Source organism: Azolla caroliniana, unplaced genomic scaffold, assembly GCF_043228905.1.
Source record: "Azolla caroliniana isolate FFs.n. ecotype wild unplaced genomic scaffold, voAzoCaro1.0.p SCAF_18, whole genome shotgun sequence".
Classification (NCBI taxonomy): domain Eukaryota; kingdom Viridiplantae; phylum Streptophyta; class Polypodiopsida; order Salviniales; family Salviniaceae; genus Azolla; species Azolla caroliniana.
The window spans coordinates 4,189,568-4,211,124 of NW_028230453.1; the positions used below are offsets into that span (position 1 = coordinate 4,189,568).

The 21,557-nt window shown below is 45.9% G+C and overlaps 1 protein-coding gene across 1 annotated transcript; it reads right to left on the reverse strand.

Annotated features, from left to right (window-relative positions):
• Positions 1–19,533: 19,533 nt before the first annotated feature.
• Positions 19,534–21,557, reverse strand: LOC147852154 (UDP-glycosyltransferase 85A7-like). Its single transcript, XM_087334268.1, has 3 exons — positions 20,936–21,557; positions 20,663–20,853; positions 19,534–20,517 (listed from the first exon to the last, which is right to left on the reverse strand). The coding sequence occupies exons 1-3, from the start codon at positions 21,454–21,456 to the stop codon at positions 19,550–19,552; spliced, it is 1,680 nt and encodes a 559-aa protein (XP_087190394.1). The 5' UTR covers positions 21,457–21,557; the 3' UTR covers positions 19,534–19,549.

Consider the following 21,557-nt stretch of genomic DNA (forward strand, 5'->3'; position numbering starts at 1 on the left):
ATGGAACAATGTGAATACAACCATTATACACCCGTATTCGACACCCCCCCTTCTTATGGGATGAGGGAAAATAGGGGAAGGGTAGTTAAAGAAATTTTTTCAATGTGGGTATAAACAAGTATGAGGGTAGCTTTGTAGTTCATAAAGAAAGATGAGGAGAATGATGTGAATATCATGAGGCTTGAGTATAGATGGAGACAAGGACGTTAAAACGATGTCGCGAGAATTCACATGTGTGTGTCAAATGAGAACAAAACCATCAGGACGTGAACTAGCGAAGATGGGATTGACTCATGTCAAAGACTCCATGATCCTCATAATAATCGATTGTGGTGGCTATGCGCTTTCTTTGAATGTTTTTGATAGATTTTGCTAATCTCTCTAAGAGTTTATGGGTACTTTAATATATTTGAGGGTTTTAATCATCTTCGCACATACCGTTTACTTAAGTAATTGTATGGTAACAAGTGTATACATGTTTATGCATATGCCAAAATGTATATTAATGTGCAAGGGGAATGTATGTTTAAAATAGTGTGTGAATGTACTTGAATATGACTATTTGTACGAACTCTACATCTACATGTGTGTTTATGTATACGTATATAAGTACATGTCTATATGCAGGTGTATGCATATATATGGGTGTTTATGAATTATGTATGTCTTGTATATATATGTTTGTTAATATATGAAAATGTGTGTATGAGTATGATGTATATATGTATATGTTTACTAGTGTAAGCATGTATGTTTATGTAAATGTTTGTATATTGCTGTGTTGGAGGGTGGGGGGGGTTGTATTTGGGGAAAATAGTGTCCCTTTCTTTTTTGGTCATGGGTAAGGTTATGAAGAGATATGAATGTCAAAGGAAGGGGAAAAAGGAGGGGGAATGATGTGGTTGGTAACTTATGTCGAATGGCATCACTTGCAACAAGTTCCGCTTCAACAGCGATTGATAACTACAAACAACATCCTCTCACATTTCTGAATTTCCCTCTTCTCGTTGGCAAGTACTAGATGAAGGCGTTCAAAACTCTGTTTTGCAATCTAAAAATTCAGTCATAAACCCCACGAAGACCTCTTTATGTTGTTGTTACAACTTACTTACAAGCATGTCATTGTGGAGTTATGATGTTTGTCTTTAGCAAAATTTAGTGCAATTTCCCAAAAACTTGCCCACTATACACGAATTTTCATGTTGAAAATTTCCATTGTGACCCTTGTTCAATTATAAATCACATAGAATTAACAGATCTTTCAACATAAAATGGTTGTAGGCAAGAAAATTTTCATAATATCAAGACATAATTGAGGTAAACCTCAATCCTCTTACATGGAGTGGCTAAAATGGAAATCAATAAGATTGAGAGGAGAAAGCTTCAAGAGGAGATACTCAAGTTTCGGTACAATGGCCACGTCGACTTTTGTCGTGGTTGGTCTTGTATGCCCTCTTGATTTGTTGTCCTCAGCCGAATGAAATTTGTCAATTCTTTCGCCTTGTTTGAAATATCCCCCCCTCCACACACACACACTCGACCAATACAAAATTTATACATCCCTTTTCGTTCTTATGACATAACTCAATCATATAGCTTGCTTAATGTAGACCACCTTTCTCCCATCATCATCCATTACAAGATCCAAACCCTTGCACCTTATCATCTTAGGAGTTAGCTATTACCAATTAACCTGTCTTTTTGTTGGTTCAATCCACATCCAAATTCACTCCTCCTTGCTACTTCTTTCACCACCCCCTTAACCTATCATAAACTCAGTTTCAGATATTTTCTTCCTCTGAATCTATACACTCCATGTCACAAAACCAATCCCAAACTCTCATTCTAGACCCTAAATGGCATACTTCTTGTGACCTTTGTCTTGTTCCCTACATTAAGAAACAAGGAAATTTTTCCAATTATAGAGAATATATTATAACATCGAGAACATATCACAAACATCTACATTTACTTCCAATTGGTCTCCATTTGAGGGAGGTATGACTTTACGAGGTCATCTAACCTATTTATGAACACAACCCCACCTCCTTGAAGAATCATGTCAAGGTTCTCGTCAAGATGACATCCAATTCCAAGTTGATGGTGTACACATATGTCGATCCACTACCTTGAAGATTTGTTACAACCTCTAGCACACCTTTGCGTCCTCAAAAGAAAACAACATAAATCAATAAATTATCATGAACTAAAATATACCTAAAGTTTCCTAAAATAAAAACCTTTCACCACCTTTGTCTTCTTGAGTTGGTCTAGAGGAACCATTAACTCGAGCCCCATTACATTGTTCACAACATGACACCACCATTTACAATTAAAATTTAAGAGTTCAAGTAAAGAAATAATGCAATAAACAATGCACTTACCTAGAATTTGTGGACGATGTCGTGTTCAAAAGTACCAAGGTCATGTAAGATACCCACGACTACACTTATATGTGTTCTTGGTGACGATTCTAGTTCTAGTGGTGTTGGTTGTACTTGAGTTGTTGTCCTGATTGGTATCAACAATGGCATCTAAGAAACGCTTAGTTGTAATTAGTTGACACATTTATGAAGGTTGGCAAAAAGTAGCATTGGTAAGAGACCCATGTTGTGATGTTATATCTTCCTTTGAATATCCCAACACCATCATGAAATTTTGTGTAGGGAATAGAGGTGTTGAGATGGTTTATGGTAATTCCTCAAATGTGTGGCTCCCTATTTATTTACTTAAAACACATGAAAACAATTTCCGTGTGTATGTGTGTGCATAAATGTATTAGGATTGTATGAAATTATATGAATGTGTGTATAATGGAATAAGTGTGTGGGTGTATGATTATATGAATGTATAAATGATAGAATGTGTTGTGTATTTGTACGATTAAATAAGTGTGTGTAGATATATGTATGAATGTGTGTGATTGATTAAATGTGCATATGAATGTGTTAAAATATTTGGATGTGTTTGTATGATTGTTGGAACGCTTGTATAATTGAATGAGAGAGAGAGAGAGAGGTGTAGCTCAGTTGGTAAGGTTGGCCAATGAAGATCAGATGGTCATGGGTTCAACCCCTACATTCCATAGTAGGGGCATCTAGTGAGAGAGAGAGAGAGATAGATTATATTATCGTCTTCGGAGGTCAAATATGACCTATGAGACTAAAAATATTACATTTCACATGATACGTGTGATAGTGAGTAGTGACTCTCGATGTTCAAGAACTTTACCAATGACTGTTGCAATCGAGAGTGCACATTGTGGTTGTGCGAGGAATTCATGCAAGGATTGGGCTCGATCGAACAAGATGTGGAAAGCATGGTCGAATATAATCAAAGGCAGAGCATTGTATCAAAGTGTGATACTCAGACTCGCGAATTTGTTTAGGGCAAAGTGTGCATAGCCGACCATTCTCATCACTTGTGCCCCAACACCCTGTCTCACATCACAATGCATGTGAGCTAAGTCGCATGGAAGCAATGGTTCAAATGGTAGATAACTGTATGGGCTCTGACATGTATCGATGTGTAAGGTTTCTCCATTCCGCAAAGAATATGGTTTTGTAGTTAGGTGCAACATGTGTAGTATAATGTGTGAAGCGTGAGCCTCCACATTTGTCCCATGTCATGATACATTGGCTTTGCAAAAAGGCCTCATTTATAGACAAATCTAGTGATGCATCATGAAGCAAGTGTCTCGCATCCCATCTACCAAACCATTTTTCTATATCTTGCTTCCAACCGGAACACAAAATTTTGCTTTTATGCGTCTTTTGGATCTTTTTGCTTGCTTCCCATGCAATTCTAGGAAGTCGATCTGAAGGACTTTTTTGAACCTAAAGCATGTATTCAACAACCCTTTCCATGCCCATGATCTCAATGGGAAGCGATCCCGTCTCAAGAAGGAGGAGAGTGTAGGGAGTTTGTTTCTTAACTTGTAGAAACTTTGTAAGAAAATGTTTTTGGACAAACTCTTTCCACATAGATTTAGGGATGCTACCGCCCCATACTTCCACCCCATAGAGAAGAACTGGTGTCACCAAAGTGTCGAAAAGATATTTCTTGAGGACCCAACACTTAATATCTCCAAGATTGCACGTGTTCTCAAATGCATAGTATGCTCACTTACCCGCCTCTAAGCGGCATGTAGCACATTCATTCCATCTATGATTTGAAGGAACTTCAAGGCCAAGATATTTGAAGCTTTCCACACATTCAAGTGGCTCACTGTTGTACATAATGCATGGTTTATCTCTTTTTTGGCTTTTCACAAGCGTAATCTTCATTTTAGATCTATTGACACTTAATTTAATATGCATGCAAAAAATTTCCAATGCCTTCATAAGCTTTTGTGCATCTCCTAAAGTATTTGCAAAAGACACAACATCATCTGCATATAGCAAAAGCATAATCACAACATTCCCAATGGCAACTTCTTCAACACATTCTTCCTTTGCAAACATGGTAACCATTTCTTCCAATTCATCAATGCATAGACCAAATAGTGTTGGTGAGAGTGGGCATCCTTGCTTAACACCAATAGTGCTTTTGAAAAAATCTGAAAGTTTATCTCTCATACGCACACAACATATAACCTTCTCATAAATTTGGGAAATTGCAAGCATATTTTCACTTGGCACCTCAAGTTCTTCTATTCGCCTCCAAAGATGCTCACGAGGTACCATATCAAAAGCTTTCTTGAAGTCTACAAAGAAACAATATAAACCTTTACCTCTAAGGCGACTTTCCTCCATTAATATGCCAATGGTGACAAGGTGATCAATGGTGCTATGGTAATTTCGAAAGCCAGCTTGTCCATAAGCTCTCTTACCATTTTTTTCAGCCCATACACTTATCTTTGATTCCATTATACATCCAAATAGTTTTGCCATTAATGAGCCAACCATGATGGTTCGATAGTTGTTTAAATTATTTACATCTCCACCTTTATGTAAAGGTTTGATCCAATTTGTAGTCCAATCGTACGGCATACCATGTTGCAATGCATCATTAAACATATCGCTTATCCATACATGTGCTTCCTTTCCCGTCCATTTGAGCATTTCAGCCTTTATACATTGAAGATCATTTGCCTTTCGAGAGGCCAATTGTTGGGAATCGACTCTTCTATTCACCTTCTCCGCTCGGCCACAACCGATTAATCGCGGATCAATGGAGCAGAAAATAGGAACCAAAGAGAGAAACACACGAGTACACAGGGATTAACGTGGAAAACCCTAGATGGGAAAAACCACGGGAGTACTAGGCTCCAAACAACACTATACAAAGAGAAGTATACAATGACGAGCTGCAAGGCGACGACCTTGAGCTCGCTGTTCTCGCCACAGGCGGCGGAAATACACAGAGGCGTCTACCTCTTCCTCTCTCGCGCTCTATCTCTCTCTCTCTCTCACGGCTGCTCTCTCTTCACTCCTCTTGAGTGGAAAAACAGAAAAATGAGTAGCAACTATAAAACTGTTTGCCCTAAGTCATATTTATACTTATATGACTTTGGGCTATTTACGACTATAGCCTCAGGGGCCCATAGCGAACATATTCACGGATATGTCCCTGCATCCGGATCGCTCTCCGGGTACATCCGTCATCCGGCACCGAAGCCGGGGTCTTCGTCATCCGGATCCGAAACCGAAACCGGGCTCGTCGGCATTGACATCCGACCATCCCATCCGAAGGGACCGTAATTCCAACAAACTCCCCCTTCACTTCGGCATGGGATGTCTTTCCAATCCGATCCTCTTCCGGCATGCTTCCAGCTTGTCGGGTATGAGGACCTTGGTCAGCATATCCGACCCGTTCTCGTCCGTGTGGATCTTTGTCAGCACGAACTCCTTGTCTTCTATCCTTTCCCGGATCCAGTGATATCTTCGCTGGATGTGCTTCGTCCGGGAGTGATAGGCCGCGTTCTTCGCAAGGTGGATTGCACTCTGACTGTCGCAGTAGAGTCGGTACTCCTCCTGCTGGATTCCGAGCTCTCTGATGAAGTCCTTCATCCATATTATTTCCTTGCCAGCTTCAACAGCCGCCATGTACTCCGCCTCCGTGGTTGACAACGCAACCGTCTTCTGCAGCCTCGACTGCCATGAAACAGCTCCCCCTGCATACGTCATCACATACCCTGATGTGGACCGGCTGGTATCTGCATCAGCCAACATATCCGAATCGGTGAAGCCGTCGAGTTCGGGCTTCCCGGAGCCGAATCGGAGGCACACGTTTGCCGTGCCCTTCAGGTATCGGAGTATCCACTTGGCCGCGTTCCAATGCTCTTTGCCGGGATTGCTCATGTACCGGCTCACCACTCCGACTGCATATCCTATGTCCGGTCGGGTACACACCATCGCGTACATCAAGCTCCCGACGGCAGAGGCATATGGCACTTTCATCATATCCTCCTTTTCAGCCTTTGTCTTGGGACTTTGCTTGCTGGACAGCTTGCAGTTTGCCGGGAGGGTCGATCCGACCGGTCTTGCTTCCGACATGTTGAACCGGTGAAGCACCTTCGTCACGTACTTCTCCTGTGACAGCCACAACTGCTTCTTCTTCCGGTCCCGGATGATATGCATCCCTAGTATTTGTCTCGCCGGACCCAGGTCCTTCATTGAGAAGGTTCGGTGAAGAGCCTTCTTTAGCATCCGAATCTTGACCCGGTCCCGTCCGACGATCAACATGTCGTCCACGTACAGGAGGAGTATTAGAAGGTCTCCTCCTTCGAACTTCTTCACAAACACGCAGTGGTCGGACTGCGTTTTGAGGTACCCTTCGTCGGTCATGAAGGAGTCGAATTTCCGGTACCATTGCCGGGGAGCCTGCTTCAGTCCGTAAAGGCTCTTCTTCAACCGGCATACCAGGTGCTCCTTCCCTTTCTTCTCGAATCCTTCCGGTTGCTGCATGTAGATCTCTTCATCGAGGTCACCGTGAAGGAATGCCGTCTTCACGTCCATCTGTTCTACCTCGAGGTCCATGCTTGCCGCTATGCTCAGCACCGTCCGGATGGAGGTCATCTTCACTACCGGGGCAAATATCTCGTCGAAGTCGACGCCCTTCTTCTGCTGAAACCCCTTCACCACGATCCTGGCTTTGTATCTCGGGGGGTTTCCGGCATCTCCTGGTTTCAGCTTGAACACCCACTTGTTTCGAAGTGCCCGCTTTCCTTTCGGCAACTCCACAAGTTCATATGTGTGGTTCTCATGCAGGGAATCCATCTCGTCCTGCATGGCACTCAACCACCTACGGCTCTGGGTGTCGTGCTTTGCTTCTTCAAAGCTCTCCGGCTCCCCCTCGTCGGTTAGCAGCACGTGCTCTGGATCCGGAAATCTCCGGGGGGCCCTCCTCTCTCTTAGAGGATATCTCCGTTCGGGAGCTTCGGTAACCGGTTCTTCCGATTCTTCTTCATCCGAATCCATTTCGGGATCGGGGCCGGTTCCGGTATCATTTTCGTCTTCTTCGGCCGGTTCGGTTTCTTCACCGTCTTCGGCCAGATCCTCGAGTGCTAACCGGTCCCTTGCCGGTCGGGACTGCTCCTCGTAGAGTTGATCCTCACCGGTCGACTTGGAGCTCTTCATCTTCTTCTCCGACTCCCAGTCGGCGAGTGTCTTGTCCTCCATGAAGATGATGTCTCGACTCCTGAATATCTTCTTGTCGACCGGGTCCCATACTCGGTAGCCGAACTCATCGTCGCCGTAACCGAGGAATATGCATGGCCGGGTCTTCGGATCTAGCTTTCCTCTCCGGTCCTTTGCCACATGTACGTATGCGAGACACCCGAACACCTTCAGATGCCGGTAGGACACTTCCTTACCGGTCCACACTCTCTGCGGCGTGTCTCCGTCCAAAGGTACTGAGGGTGATCTATTTATCACATACGTCGCCGTCGACATTGCCTCAGCCCAAAATCCCTTGGGTAATATCGCATGCGCCAGCATACTCCGGACCCTCTCCATTATGGTCCGGTTCATCCTCTCGGCCAGCCCGTTCAGTTCCGGCGTCTTCGGCACAGTAAACTCGAGTCGGATTCCCTTCGAGCGACAGTACTCCTGGAACTGCCCCCGGTATTCCCCTCCGTTATCCGCTCGTATCGCTTTCAGCTTCTTGCCGGATTCCCTTTCCACTCTTGCGTGAAGTTCTTTGAAGACGCACAACACTTGGTCCTTTGTCTTCAACGGTGCCGTCCACAGCTTCCGACTGTAATCATCGATGAACGTTACGAAGTACTGGGCTCCGCCATGTGACTTTGTTTCTACCTGACACACATCAGTGTGCACCAACTCCAATGGTGCGCTACGTCTCGTCGGTGGCCTTGAGTGGAAGGAGGCTCGGTTCTGCTTACCGGCCAGGCAGTCGGTGCACTTCTCCAGGTGCACTTGTTTCACTGGAATAAGGTTGTCTTCTGCAAGCCTCTTCATCCCCTTCTCACTCATGTGGCACAGTCTCTTGTGCCACAGCTCACCGGCAGTGTCGGCTGCCACGTTCAGCTCCTCCGGACATAGCCGGGAATTCATCAGGTACAGTGTGTTGACCTTCCGGGCCCGAGCCACTATCAGGCTCCCTTTGCTGAACTTCATGACACCGTTCCGGATGCTACCCGTGTAGCCTTCATCGTCTAGCCTCCCGGCCGAGATCAGGTTCAATCGGACCTCCGGAACGTGTCGGACATCCTTTAGCAGCATTTTGCATCCGGTCGGGGTTGTCAACCACACGTCTCCGATGCCGGCAATCCGGCACGTACCTTCATTTCCCATCCGAACACAGCCATGCTCACCGGCTGTGTAGGATGAGAAGTATCTTCTCTCCGGGGTCAGGTGGAACGATGCTCCGGAATCGACCACCCAGGTCGTCTCATCGCCGGCAATGTTTAGTTCACCTTCTTCGGTGATGAGCATGATTTCTTCCTCACTTGCCGCGAGTGCCGTTGTTCCTTTCCGGTCCTGCCCTCGCCGATCCGAACCTCTCCGGTCCGTGGCTCCCCGGTATGCACCGTTTCTCTCCGGTGACTTCTTCGAATCGGTGTCGTCGGCTCCGTTGTCTTTTCGGTAATGCCGACAATTCTTTCGGAAGTGCCCCGGCTTCCCACAGTGGAAGCATGTAGGCCTTCCTCTTGACTGCGACCGGGTCCCCGACTTCTCCCGTCTTTGCGGACTCCGGTTCCATTGTCTTCCCCGATCCGATTCGGTAAGCAGCGCCTTCGTGTCGGAGGCCGGTTCTTTATCTCTCCGACGCGCTTCTTCGTTCAAAATACTTGTCTTTACCGTTTGTAAGGACAAGTTATCTTCGGTGCACGAGGTGCTGAGAGTCACCACCAAGTTCTCCCAGCTTTCCGGCAATGTACACATAAGGATGATGGCTTGCATTGCATCCTCCAACGGGAACTTGATCGCCGCAAGCTGGTTCACGAATCCCATGAACGTGCTTACGTGTTCCACCATACTCTCGCCGTCCCGGTACTTGAGATTCACTATCTTCCTCATCAGGGAGGTCCGGTTCAACGCATTCTTCCTCTCGTAGAGGCCCGACAGCTTCTTCCACATCTCATATGCGTTGGTGTCGTTTGCAACATGTTGTAGTACGCTTACATCGACATATTGTCGGATCGTCGCTACGGCTTTCCGGTTCAGGAGCTTCCACTCCGACTCAAGTACCCCTTTCGGTATTTCCGACCTGTCAATCGGTTCGTACAGGTCCCGAACAATCAGAAGATCCTCCATCTTGATCTTCCAGTCGGCGTAATTTTGTGCATTTAGCACCATCATCCCCGGCTGCCCGCTGCCGCCGCCTTCCATTTTCTGCAGCAGTTCGCTCTGATACCAGTTTGTTGGGAATCGACTCTTCTATTCACCTTCTCCGCTCGGCCACAACCGATTAATCGCGGATCAATGGAGCAGAAAATAGGAACCAAAGAGAGAAACACACGAGTACACAGGGATTAACGTGGAAAACCCTAGATGGGAAAAACCACGGGAGTACTAGGCTCCAAACAACACTATACAAAGAGAAGTATACAATGACGAGCTGCAAGGCGACGACCTTGAGCTCGCTGTTCTCGCCACAGGCGGCGGAAATACACAGAGGCGTCTACCTCTTCCTCTCTCGCGCTCTATCTCTCTCTCTCTCTCACGGCTGCTCTCTCTTCACTCCTCTTGAGTGGAAAAACAGAAAAATGAGTAGCAACTATAAAACTGTTTGCCCTAAGTCATATTTATACTTATATGACTTTGGGCTATTTACGACTATAGCCTCAGGGGCCCATAGCGAACATATTCACGGATATGTCCCTGCATCCGGATCGCTCTCCGGGTACATCCGTCATCCGGCACCGAAGCCGGGGTCTTCGTCATCCGGATCCGAAACCGAAACCGGGCTCGTCGGCATTGACATCCGACCATCCCATCCGAAGGGACCGTAATTCCAACACCAATTTCTGAAGTCCTATGCATATATCTTCAATTGTAAAGAAGGGAGACATATGTGAGAGAGAACCATAACACATCATCTTTCCGGCAAGAGATAAATCATATAAATTCTTACAATGCTTAGACAAGTCGTGAAGAGTTAAGTCACCATAACTCTCAACACGTTTACCCTTTAGATTTCCCCAAAATTTAGCACATGCATATGCTTTCTCTTGCGTTTGGATAAATTGTTGAATAACTTCCCATATTCTTCTCTTTCTTTGAATAAGCCTTTTATACTCATGCAAATGCTTTTGGTAATTCTCTTTATCCTTAACTACATCCAAAACCATAAGGCACTTTCGAGCTTCAAGACATTGTTTATCAAACCATTTTTTCCTAAGTTTCTTGGTGCATTTCCAAGATGTGCAGTTGGTCAAAAAACATTTGTTTGTACAGGAGAGAATGACTTTCTTGAAAGATTCCCATTTCCATTCTAGTGTGGCACCATGTTGTATCTTTGTCATTTGTAACATATCTTCAACCATCTCGGAATACATGGGCGCTCGTTTAAGGTTCATGCTCACATGCGGTTGTTTATTATCTTCCATAGCCTTCTCACAATCAAACCTATGCATACATTTAAGATCAATACATAAAGGCCTATGATTGGATTCATGTGTCCATTCACCAAGTGAGAATTTATGTATACGATCCAAAATACCTTCGGAAAGTAGCACATAGTCAATCACACTATTTTCATTGTGTTTTCTACATGTAAAACCATTAGTGTTGGGCCATAAGGAAATACCATTTGCAATAAGCAATCCCCAAATTGGTCCGGATCTTTTTCGTCGCTAGAAGAGCAGCTATACATTTTCATATCCTCTTGCATCCTTGAGATATGTGGCATGAAAGATTCTTGTGAATCAAGTTGGAAACTTCTTGTACGAGCATTCATGTCACCAAAGACAATAACTTCCCCGTTGGATTTGAAATAAGCAATATCATCTTCTAGATTGGCAAAAGGTTGATCTTTATCCAAACAAGCATAAAAGTTAGAATCATGATGAGGAATGTAACATCCAACTACAAAAGAGAAAGAAAGAGAGAGAGAGAGATTGATGTAGCTCAGTTGGTAAGGTTGCCCAATGGAGACTAGGTGGTCATGGGTTCAACCACTACATTCCATAGTGGCATCTAGTGAAATAGGAGGCATCTATGGAGTAATAGAGAGGAGAGAAAGTTGGGTTTTGAAGCTAAGATGTAATGCTAATAGTGTAAACGACTTACCACTAAGGTAAGCTAATTACAATAGAGAGAGAGCCAGCCAACCTATATAAAGAAGATGAAATGTATTCTCATGTGGAATTTTTGGATATTAGAGCATGTGGGGATCATTTCCTCACATGCATATTCAGGTTTTTTAATAACATTACAGAACATCCCTCTCCCTACATAGGCATATGATAGGTAGAGGAGACTAAGAAGTGTTGTAACTAAGTGGATTTTACATACAATTAATATAATTGGGTGCTTTTACCAAGAGAGAGAGAGATCGTGTGTGTGTGCGTGTGTGCGCGCGTGATTATATGAATGTATACCTGTTTGTACAAATGTATGTTTGTATAGGATTGAATAAGAGTGTGTATGAATATGTGTATGTGTTTGTGTCATTCTACCTCTAATCCTAAACCTAAACATAACTGGAAATCGAGGGGACCCCAGAATCGCACTATTGTTCTTTCTCGATGGGGGGCTCTTTTGTCACATTTGAAAAGGGGAAGTATGAATCTACCTTTTTCTTATAATTTAAAATTGTGTTTTTATGCAATTTGTTCTAGTGTGGAATTGTTGTATAAAGTGTGACGGTGATCACTATATGACATGTTTTACAAATTAAATTAATGGCATTACTAAAGCCCTTATTTGTTGTAATGGGATGTTGCCACACAATATTACATACCCTAACAATGATCATTGCTCTTTCCTTTGATGACACAATGGAAGGTCCACAATGACGTAGAGGCCATGTCTCCTATTTCAACAAGGAGAATATTGGACGTGAATCATTTGCAAATTTCATAAGAGTAATAGATATCCTCTAGTAGGCGAACTTCAACAAAGAGAGGAAAACCTTGCACGTTCACATTGCCAAGAACCTAGAACAACCTTTTTTATTACAACATCTCATCAACCTCGTTGGCCAATACAAGGATGCATTCACCTAGTCTTATGAAATGTGCAAAGATTGGATACCCATTTCATCCAACTTAGATTTTAGCGTAAGAGGGTGCAACATCAATTCACCATCGTTGATGTCACTTGAATCTGAATTATGGAGCGACATATTATTAGGATCTCGGTCCCTCCGGATGGGATACGAAGGCCCAGCATCGGAAGACCCGGTGAGAACCGGATGATGTAGACCTAGTGAGAACCAGATGACGAGTACCCGGTAAGGAAGACCCGGTGAGAACCAGATGTTGCGGCCCGGTGAGAACCTCTCACCGGATGAAGGGACATATATGTAAATATGTTCCAAAGAGCCCACTAGGGCTATATTTGTAAATAGCACAAAAGTCATATTAGTATAAATATGACCTAGGGCAAACTCAATGCATATTATGATAGAGTTATGGGTGTAACTTCTGTACAATGTGTAAGAGAGAGAGAGAGAGAGCAATATACAGACATTGTGTCTTTGTTGTAACCGCCGCTAGGCGAAGATTGTGAGCAAGAGGTCGTTGCCTCTGTGCTCCCTATTGTATTACTTGACATAGTGATAGTTTGGAGTCTGTGGACTCCCGTGGTTTTTCCCTCTCAGGGTTTTCCACGTTAATATCATGTGTATTCTCTTTCTGTTTTGTGTACTTACCTCCATTCCCATTTCTTCTGTGTCTGATTGTCATCAAGTGATCTACGCTTCGGTTGTGGCCGGAGATTATTCCGCATATTTCTCGTCAAAGTGGTATCAGAGCGAAACGACACAGAAAAATGGACGATTCGTTGGGAGGCATGTTCAAGCTCACTAGTTCCAACTACTCAGTGTGGAAGTCGAAGATGAGGGACATGCTTGTGGTTAAAGATTTTTGGTTGCCAGTTCAGTTCGGGGACAAGAGACCATACAAGATCGATGCCACGATATGGGAGTTGATGCACATGAAGACAACGGCGTACATATGGTGCTTCATCAACATGAGCCTATACAACAACTTCAATGAAGAGAGCAAGGCTCATGAGCTCTGGGAGAAGATCGGCATTATGTTTCAGAACAAAAATGTTGTTAATCAGGTTTCGGTATTTTGGAAGCTAGTAAGACTCTGGTACCAAGATGGCTCCAACATGGCGGAGCACATGAATTCCTTCCAGGGGCTGATCCACCAAGGAACATCATTGGAAGTACCTCTCGCCGATGAGGTACTAGCACTACTCCTGCTCGGTTCCCTCCCCGATAGCTGGGAAATGTTGGTTGTCACTTTGGGCAACGCCGGGCCGGAAGGGAAAAGGTTATCCCTAGCAAGAGTGAAGTCGAGCTTGCTAGATGAGGACGTGCGTCGGAAAGACAAGGATACGAGCTCCGACTCCAAAGTGCTCCTTACCGAATCGGAACGCGGAAGACAAAGGAACCGTAGTCCCCAGAACCGGGAAAAGTCGGGGACACGGTCAAAGTCAAGGGGGAGGCCTACTTGCTTCTATTGCAGCAAGCCGGGACACTTCCAGAAGAACTTTCGGCACTTCCGAAAAGACAAGGAAACCAACGGTACCGATTCGAAGCGGACACCGGACCGGAACGGTAAAGACGAGAGGGGACCAGACCGGAAGGGAACGACGGCAATCGCGGCAAGTAAAGAAGAGTTGATGCTTATCATCGAGGAGAGTGAGTTGAACCTTGCTGGCGACGAGACAACGTGGGTTGTCAATTCTGGAGCGTTGTTCCACCTTACCCCGGACCGGAAATGCTTCTCATCCTACACAGCCGGTGATCACGACTGTGTTTGGATGGGGAATGAAGGTACATGCCGAATTGTCGTCATAGGAGACGTGTGGTTGACAACACCAACCAGATGCAAGCTGTTGTTGAAGGATGTCTGACACATTCCGGAGGTTCGACTGAACCTGATATCAGCCGGTCGGCTAGATGATGAAGGCTACACGGGTAGCATCCGGAACGGAGTCATGAAATTCAGCAAAGGGAGCCTGATAGTGGCTCGGGCCCGGAAGGTCAACACATTGTACCTGATGAATGCCCGGTTATGCTCGGAAGAAGTGAACGTTGCATCCGACACTGTCAGTGAGCTGTGGCACAAGAGACTGTGTCACATGAGCGTGAAGGGGATGAAGAGGCTTGTCGATGACAACCTCATTCCGGTGAGGAATGTATATCTTCAAAAGTGCATCGACTGCCTAGCCGGTAAGCAAAACCGGACCTCCTTCCGATCAAGGCCACCGATGAGACGTAATGCACCATTGGAGTTGGTGCATACCGATGTGTGTCAAGTGGACACGAAGTCCCATGCCAGAGCGCAGTACTTCATGACATTCATAGATGACCATAGCATGAGGTTGTGGGCCACACCATTGAAGACGAAGGATCAGGTGTTATCCATCTTCAAGGAGCTCCACGCAAGAGTGGAAAGAGAAACCGGACGGAAGTTGAAGGCGGTTCGAGCAAATAACGGAGGAGAATACCGGGGGCAGTTCGAGGAGTACTGCCGCTCGAAGGGAATCCGGCTCGAATTTACCGTGTCGAAGACGCCGGAACTAAACGGGTTGGCCGAGAGGATGAACCGAACCATAATAGAGAGGGTCCGGAGTATGCTAGCACATGCTAAACTACCCAAGACGTTTTGGGCTGAGGCGCTGTCGACAGTGACATATGTGATAAACAGATCACCCTCAGTGCCCTTGGATGGAGACACGCCGCAAAAGGTGTGGACCGGTAAGGAAGTGTCCCACCGGCATTTGAAGGTGTTCGGGTGTCTCGCGTACGTACATGTTGCTAAGGACCGGAGAGGAAAGTTGGATCCAAAGACCCGGCCATGCATATTCCTCGGATACGGCGATGATGAGTTCAGCTACTGAGTGTGGAATCCGGTTGACAAGAAGGTTTTCCGGAGCCGAGATATTATCTTCATGGAGGACAAGACTCTTGCCGACTGGGAGTCGGAGAAGAAGATAATGAACTCCGATGAGATTCGGACCCACCTGGCTAAGAGCCGGTTGACAGTTGAGGAACCAGCCGGTTACGGTGAGGATACCGAACCGGCAAAAGAAGAAGTAGAGGAAGCTAAAACCAGAACCGACCAAGACCCCGAATCGGATTCGGATGAAGAACAAATAGAGGAGTTGGTTGTCGAAAGCCAAAGACGGAGTTATCCTCTCAGAGAGAGAAGGGGCCCCCGGAGATTTCCGGATGCAGAGCATGTGCTGCTAACCAATGAGGGGGAGCCAGAAAGCTTCGAAGAAGCGAAGGATGACACCTATAGCCGCAAGTGGTTGAGTGCCATGCAGGACGAGATGGATTCCCTGCATGAGAACCACACGTATGAATTGGTGGAGTTGCCGAAAGGAAAGAGGGCACTCCGAAACAAGTGGGTGTACAAGTTGAAACCAAGAGATGCCGGCAACCCTCCAAGATACAAAGCCAGGATCGTGGTGAAGGGGTTCCAGTAGAAGAAGGGCGTGGACTTCCATCCAGACGGTGCTGAGCATAGCGGCAAGTATGGACCTCGACGTAGAGCAGTTAGACGTGAAGACGGTGTTCCTCCACGGCGACCTCGAAGAGGAGATCTACATGCAGCAACCGGAGGGATTTGTGAAGAAAGGGAAGGAGCACCTGGTTTGCCGGTTAAAAAAGAGCCTCTATGGGTTGAAGCAAGCTCCCCCCGGCAATGGTACCGGAAGTTCGACTTCTTCATGACCAATCAAGGGTACCACAAGATGCGGGCCGATCACTGCGTATTTGTGAAGAAGTTCGAAGGTGGAGACTTCCTGATACTCCTCTTGTACATGGACGACATGTTGATCGTCAAACGAGACCAAGTCAAGATACGGATGCTGAAGAAGGCCCTGAACCGAACCTTCTCAATGAAAGACTTGGGTCCACCAAGACAGATGTTGGGGATGCATATCATCCGGGACCGGCCAATGAAGCAATTGTGGTTGTCACAGGAGAAGTACGTGACAAAGGTGCTTCAACGGTTCAACATGTTAGATGCGAAACCGGTCGGATCGACACTTCCGGCAAACTGCAGGTTATCCAATAAGCAAAGCCCGAAGACGAAGGCAGAGAAGGCAGATATGATGAAGATACCATATGCCTCTGTCGTCGAGAGCCTAATGTACGCAATGGTGTGTACCCGACCAAATATCGGATATGCAGTCGGAGTGGTGAGCCGGTTTATGAGCAATCCCGGCAAGGAGCACTGGAATGCGGTAAAAGGGATACTCCAATACTTGAAAGGCACCTCAAGTATGTGTCTCTGATTCGGCTCCGGTAAACCCCAACTTAACGGTTTCACTGATTCGGATATGTCGGCTGATGCGGATACCAGCTAGTCAACATCTGGATATGTCATGACATATGCGGGGGGAGCTATTTCATGGCAATCGAGGCTGGAGAAGACGGTTGCATTGTCAACCACGGAAGCGGAGTACATGGCAGTTATGGAAGTCGGCAAGGAAATACTATGGATGAAGGACTTCATCGAAGAGCTAGGGATCCGGCAAGAGGAATACCGGCTCTATTGCGACAGTCAAAGTGTCATCCACCTTGCGAAGAACGCAGCGTATCATTCCAGGACGAAGCACATCCAGCGGTAGTACCACTGGATTCGGGAGCGAGTAGAAGACTGAGAGTTCGTGCTGACGAAGATCCACATGGAGGAGAACGGGTCGGATATGCTGACCAAGGTGCTGATGCCTGACAAGCTAGACGCATGCCGAAAGCGGATTGGATTGACGAGGCATCCCATGCCGGAGTGAAGGGGGAGTTTGTTAGGATCTCGATCCCTCCAGATGGGATACGAGTGCCCGACATCGGAAGACCCGGTGAGAACCGGATGTTGCAGGCCCGGTGAGAACCTCTCACCAGATGAAGGGACATATATGTAAATATGTTCCAAAGAGCCCACTAGGCCTATGTTTGTAAATAGCCCAAAAGTCATATTAGTATAAATATGACCTAGGGCAAACTCAATGCATATTATGATAGAGTTATTGGTGTAACTTCTGTACAGTGCGTAAGAGAGAGAGAGAGAGAGAGAGAGCGAGAGAGCGATATATAGACATTGTGTCTCTGTTGTAACCGCCGTTAGGCGAAGATTGTGAGCAAGAGGTCGTTGCCTTTGTGCTCCCTGTTGTATTACTTGACATAGTGATAGTTTGGAGTCTGTGGACTCCCGTGGTTTTTCCCTCTCAAGGTTTTCCACGTTAATATCCTATGTATTCTCTTTCTGTTTTGTGTACTTACCTCCATTCCCATTTCTTTTGTGTCTGATTGTCATCAAGTGATCTACGCTTTGGTTGTGGCCGGAGATTATTCCGCATATTTCTCGTCACATATAATGAAGTTTCTCGTATTTTGGATGGGTCTACAACAACCACCAAGTTGACGTGGATGCGGAGAACCAAGAAAAGATTGTGTTCATGATGGAATTGGAGGCTTTCATTGTGGTCTTTACGATCTTTAGACTCAAAAGAGCACCAATGGACTTTCGTGCATCATCATGGAGGGATTTTTGAAGCCCTCCATGTTGCCATTCATGCAAGTGTTCATGGACATATTTGCGAGCTTTGGGCCCATAAATTACAACTTATGACACTTAACGTAGATTGTGTTTGGAGAAGTATATTTCAATCCCGCGATGTGCTTTTTTGTTGTGTCTAGGGGGATGTTATCATGCATATCATCAACAAAGCCCTTGCCTTGGACTCGAGCAAGGCAAAGGCAATCCTAGAGGAAGTCGTCCCACTTGGCACTAACTCCAAGGGCTTGGCCCATTTACTTAGTCAGATACGATGGCATAGTCATCGTATCTAACCATGATACATGAAGACAAAATGTGCAATAAAGACCTCCAAAAGATATCCATTAAAGGGATTTAAAGAAAATAAAATTATACCAAAAGTTAAAGAGAATGGTTTGGAAGATATGGTCAATTATGACAAAAAAACAATGTTCCCTAACACATATCATAAAGAAACAAAAATGATCCTAATGAGAACAATGCATCAATGGTATCAATCTTACGCTCTGAGTATAGTTGTGAAGGTCCACATGATATGACTTTCTTCACAATGAGATTTAGATAAGTGGGCCATGTTATTATCAACTAAAGTTATAGAATGCGTTGTACATTAGTTTAAGCCCAACTTATGGAACAAATGCCAAGGTGACCATTTTTAGTGTTGGCACAAGAGTTGAAGGTCTTAAAAAGAGGGTTGTTCCCCTAGTAATCATGTCATCTGAGAATTGGATGGTTTCAATGATATGAGTATAGGACAATCGTGTTTATTTATATTTCATTAAACTTATCCTTGTCATAAATTCACAAACAATGGAAGTCCTAAACATTATTGGAGCAATAGACATCAAATATCATTAGAGTTTGTTCACCCCTTTTCCTAATCATTCTTGCATGATGTTACAACACACCATGGAAGCATTTCTTGTGCACATTATAGATGATACTTCCCCGATCTAACAATTTATGCTTGACACTTTCACGAATTGCCCTAAGTTCAAATTCTCGCACAACTCGTGAATACGAAATAGTATTGTAGTAAAGCTAGCGGATTGCAAACTTAACACAGTGTTTAGCAGCAAGACAATATAGTGGTTTGTAAGTTGTGTTCAGAATGCTTCCACAATCCCAAGGGTCCAAACGAAATGAACACGAAGAACTAAAGAATCACAACAAGCCTTGTTGGGTGGCTGGATGATCTATACACCCTCCCCTAGTGCCCCCTACTTACATGTATACTTAAATATGTGTAACAAGAAAGATATATTGCTATTACCATCATTAGGATGTTTTAATGTCACAAGATGTATTATATGGTGGTGTACAATTTTTTCACAATATGTATTACAAACCATTAGAAATTAGAATGCCAATATGTTTCATTTTTGGATGGGCAATCTATTGGGTAGAGGCCAGAGAGAGAGTGTGGACTCGCTCTAAAAATAGGTGAAGATTGGCAGCCGAAGAGCCGTCCGATTTGACGGCATTCAGGAGGAGATCTCGGAGCTCGCCCGCGCGTCTTCCACATTCTCGACCCTCGTCCGACTCCATAAGCCGACGTATGACCGCCTCCACCTCCTCTCGGTCTACAATTCCTTCATTGTGACCCTTTGTCGGCGTCCGGAACTCTAGCCCAACCCTCCACACGTCTACGAGGAGCCTCCGGTTAACCATTTGGTCGGCCATGTCGGGCCAGCAAAGCATGGGGACCCCGCCCATCGAGAGGCTCTCGAGGACCGAGTTCCAGCCGCAGTGTGTGAGGAAGCAGGAGACAGCGGGGTGCGCGAGGACCTTGAGCTGGGGGGCCCACGACACGATGAGGCCCCGTCCGAGTGTCCGGTCAAGGAAGCCGTCCGGGAGTGCGGACACAAGGGACCGATGGACCGAGCCCGGACGGATGACCCACAAGAAGGGATGCCGGCTTGCCTCGATCCCGAGTGCAAGCTCCCGGAGTTGGGCCGTGTCCTCGTGGCTGGCGATGCTCCCGAAGGAGACATAAAGCACAGATCGGTTGGGTTGCCGGTCGAGCCAAGACACGCACCGATCGTCCTCGGCCCAGAATGTGAGGTCCGACTCGGTCGGCAAGGGGGCCTCGGAAGAGTCCGGTAGGAACAAGGGTCCCACCGGGAATACGGGGAGATTCCTTTCACACTGGAGCGAGTCTATCGTCAGCGGCTCGAGCTCGTACGCGGTGTTGAGGAGGAGTGCCGCACACTCGTGGATGCGCCCGAACATGCGGAGCGTGAATTGGAGGCGCGGGGCCGAGATCTCCCGGTTTTGCATCGAAGGAGGGAACTCGGACGGGAGGAGAGGAAGAACTCCCGGGATGCAATCCACCGGAACCTCGGCCCGCCCGTTATCGGCATCTGGAGGTGTAACAAAATTTGTGTTAAAATATTGATGATATTCACATATGATCTCATTCGAAGTAAAGTTTTTTCAAAGGATCGAGCTCTCGAGCTTTTCTTTCTTTTCATCGAAATTCGGAAGTTTTGTTTTTAAGAGGCATACCCACGAAAGGGATGATTCCTTTGTCGATGAGGAATTGGGTGTGGTATAGGATGGACGCAGACGTTGCGTTGGCCGTGTACACGGACACGAGGGGGAGGCTGAAAGACGCGGCCACATCCGATGACCACGTCACGAAAACATCGGAAATGATACAATCCACAGGTCCATCATAATCATCATCACTGGGAATCCTACAACAAATAACCATCAATTTACTCTAGAAATCATCCATACCAAGGAAGAATTCACACCATATGACCACCAACCCCATACCTCGTCTCAACCACGCCACCCGGTTTCCGTTGGAGCGAGTGTAGGAGGTGCTCCACCCCAGCCCGCATGCCAATCATTGCAAGCTCTTGGTCCGCAAATCCCCGATCCCTCGGATGGTTTGCTGGTAGCCCATCGGGGACATTAATCATTCGTATCGGGAACTCGACATCCGACACAGCATTAGAATGTGTATCGCTTTGACTTGGCATTGGGTAGACATGTAGGCGACGCCCCGATGATGATGAAGGCGAAGGAGAGCGAGGCGATCGAGCCAACGTGTGGTCCGTGACGATGAAAGTGATGCGGAATCCGTGCCTTGACAAGCGGCGGGCCAATTGTGTCAATGGTGTGATATGGCCCTGTATGGGGAAGGAGAGGACCAAAGCATGCATGGATGGGTGGCAAGGAGATATACTTGGTGTTGTCGATGGTGAAGTTTTGTCCGAGGATTGCGATATTGCGACTGATTCGTCATTGCAAACACCAACATGAACATTAGGGGGAGTAGGTTGATGATCCATTGGTTAGTGCAAGGTGTGGGTTGAATAGGTTCTCTTGAGAGACCCCAAGGGCCAACTTCAAGTTCTATAGTTTCTAGTGAAGTAGAAATTATGAAAAGAAG

Excerpts from the sequence above, each read along its gene's own strand:
- LOC147852154 (XM_087334268.1), bottom strand. The coding sequence starts at position 21,456 with ATGGATCATCAACCTACTCCCCCTAATGTTCATGTTGGTGTTTGCAAT. Across the intron at positions 20,854-20,935 it reads GGTGGCGTGGTTGAGACGAG|GATTCCCAGTGATGATGATT; the intron begins GTATGGGGTTGG and ends TATTTGTTGTAG. Across the intron at positions 20,518-20,662 it reads AGGAATCATCCCTTTCGTGG|ATGCCGATAACGGGCGGGCC; the intron begins GTATGCCTCTTA and ends TTACACCTCCAG.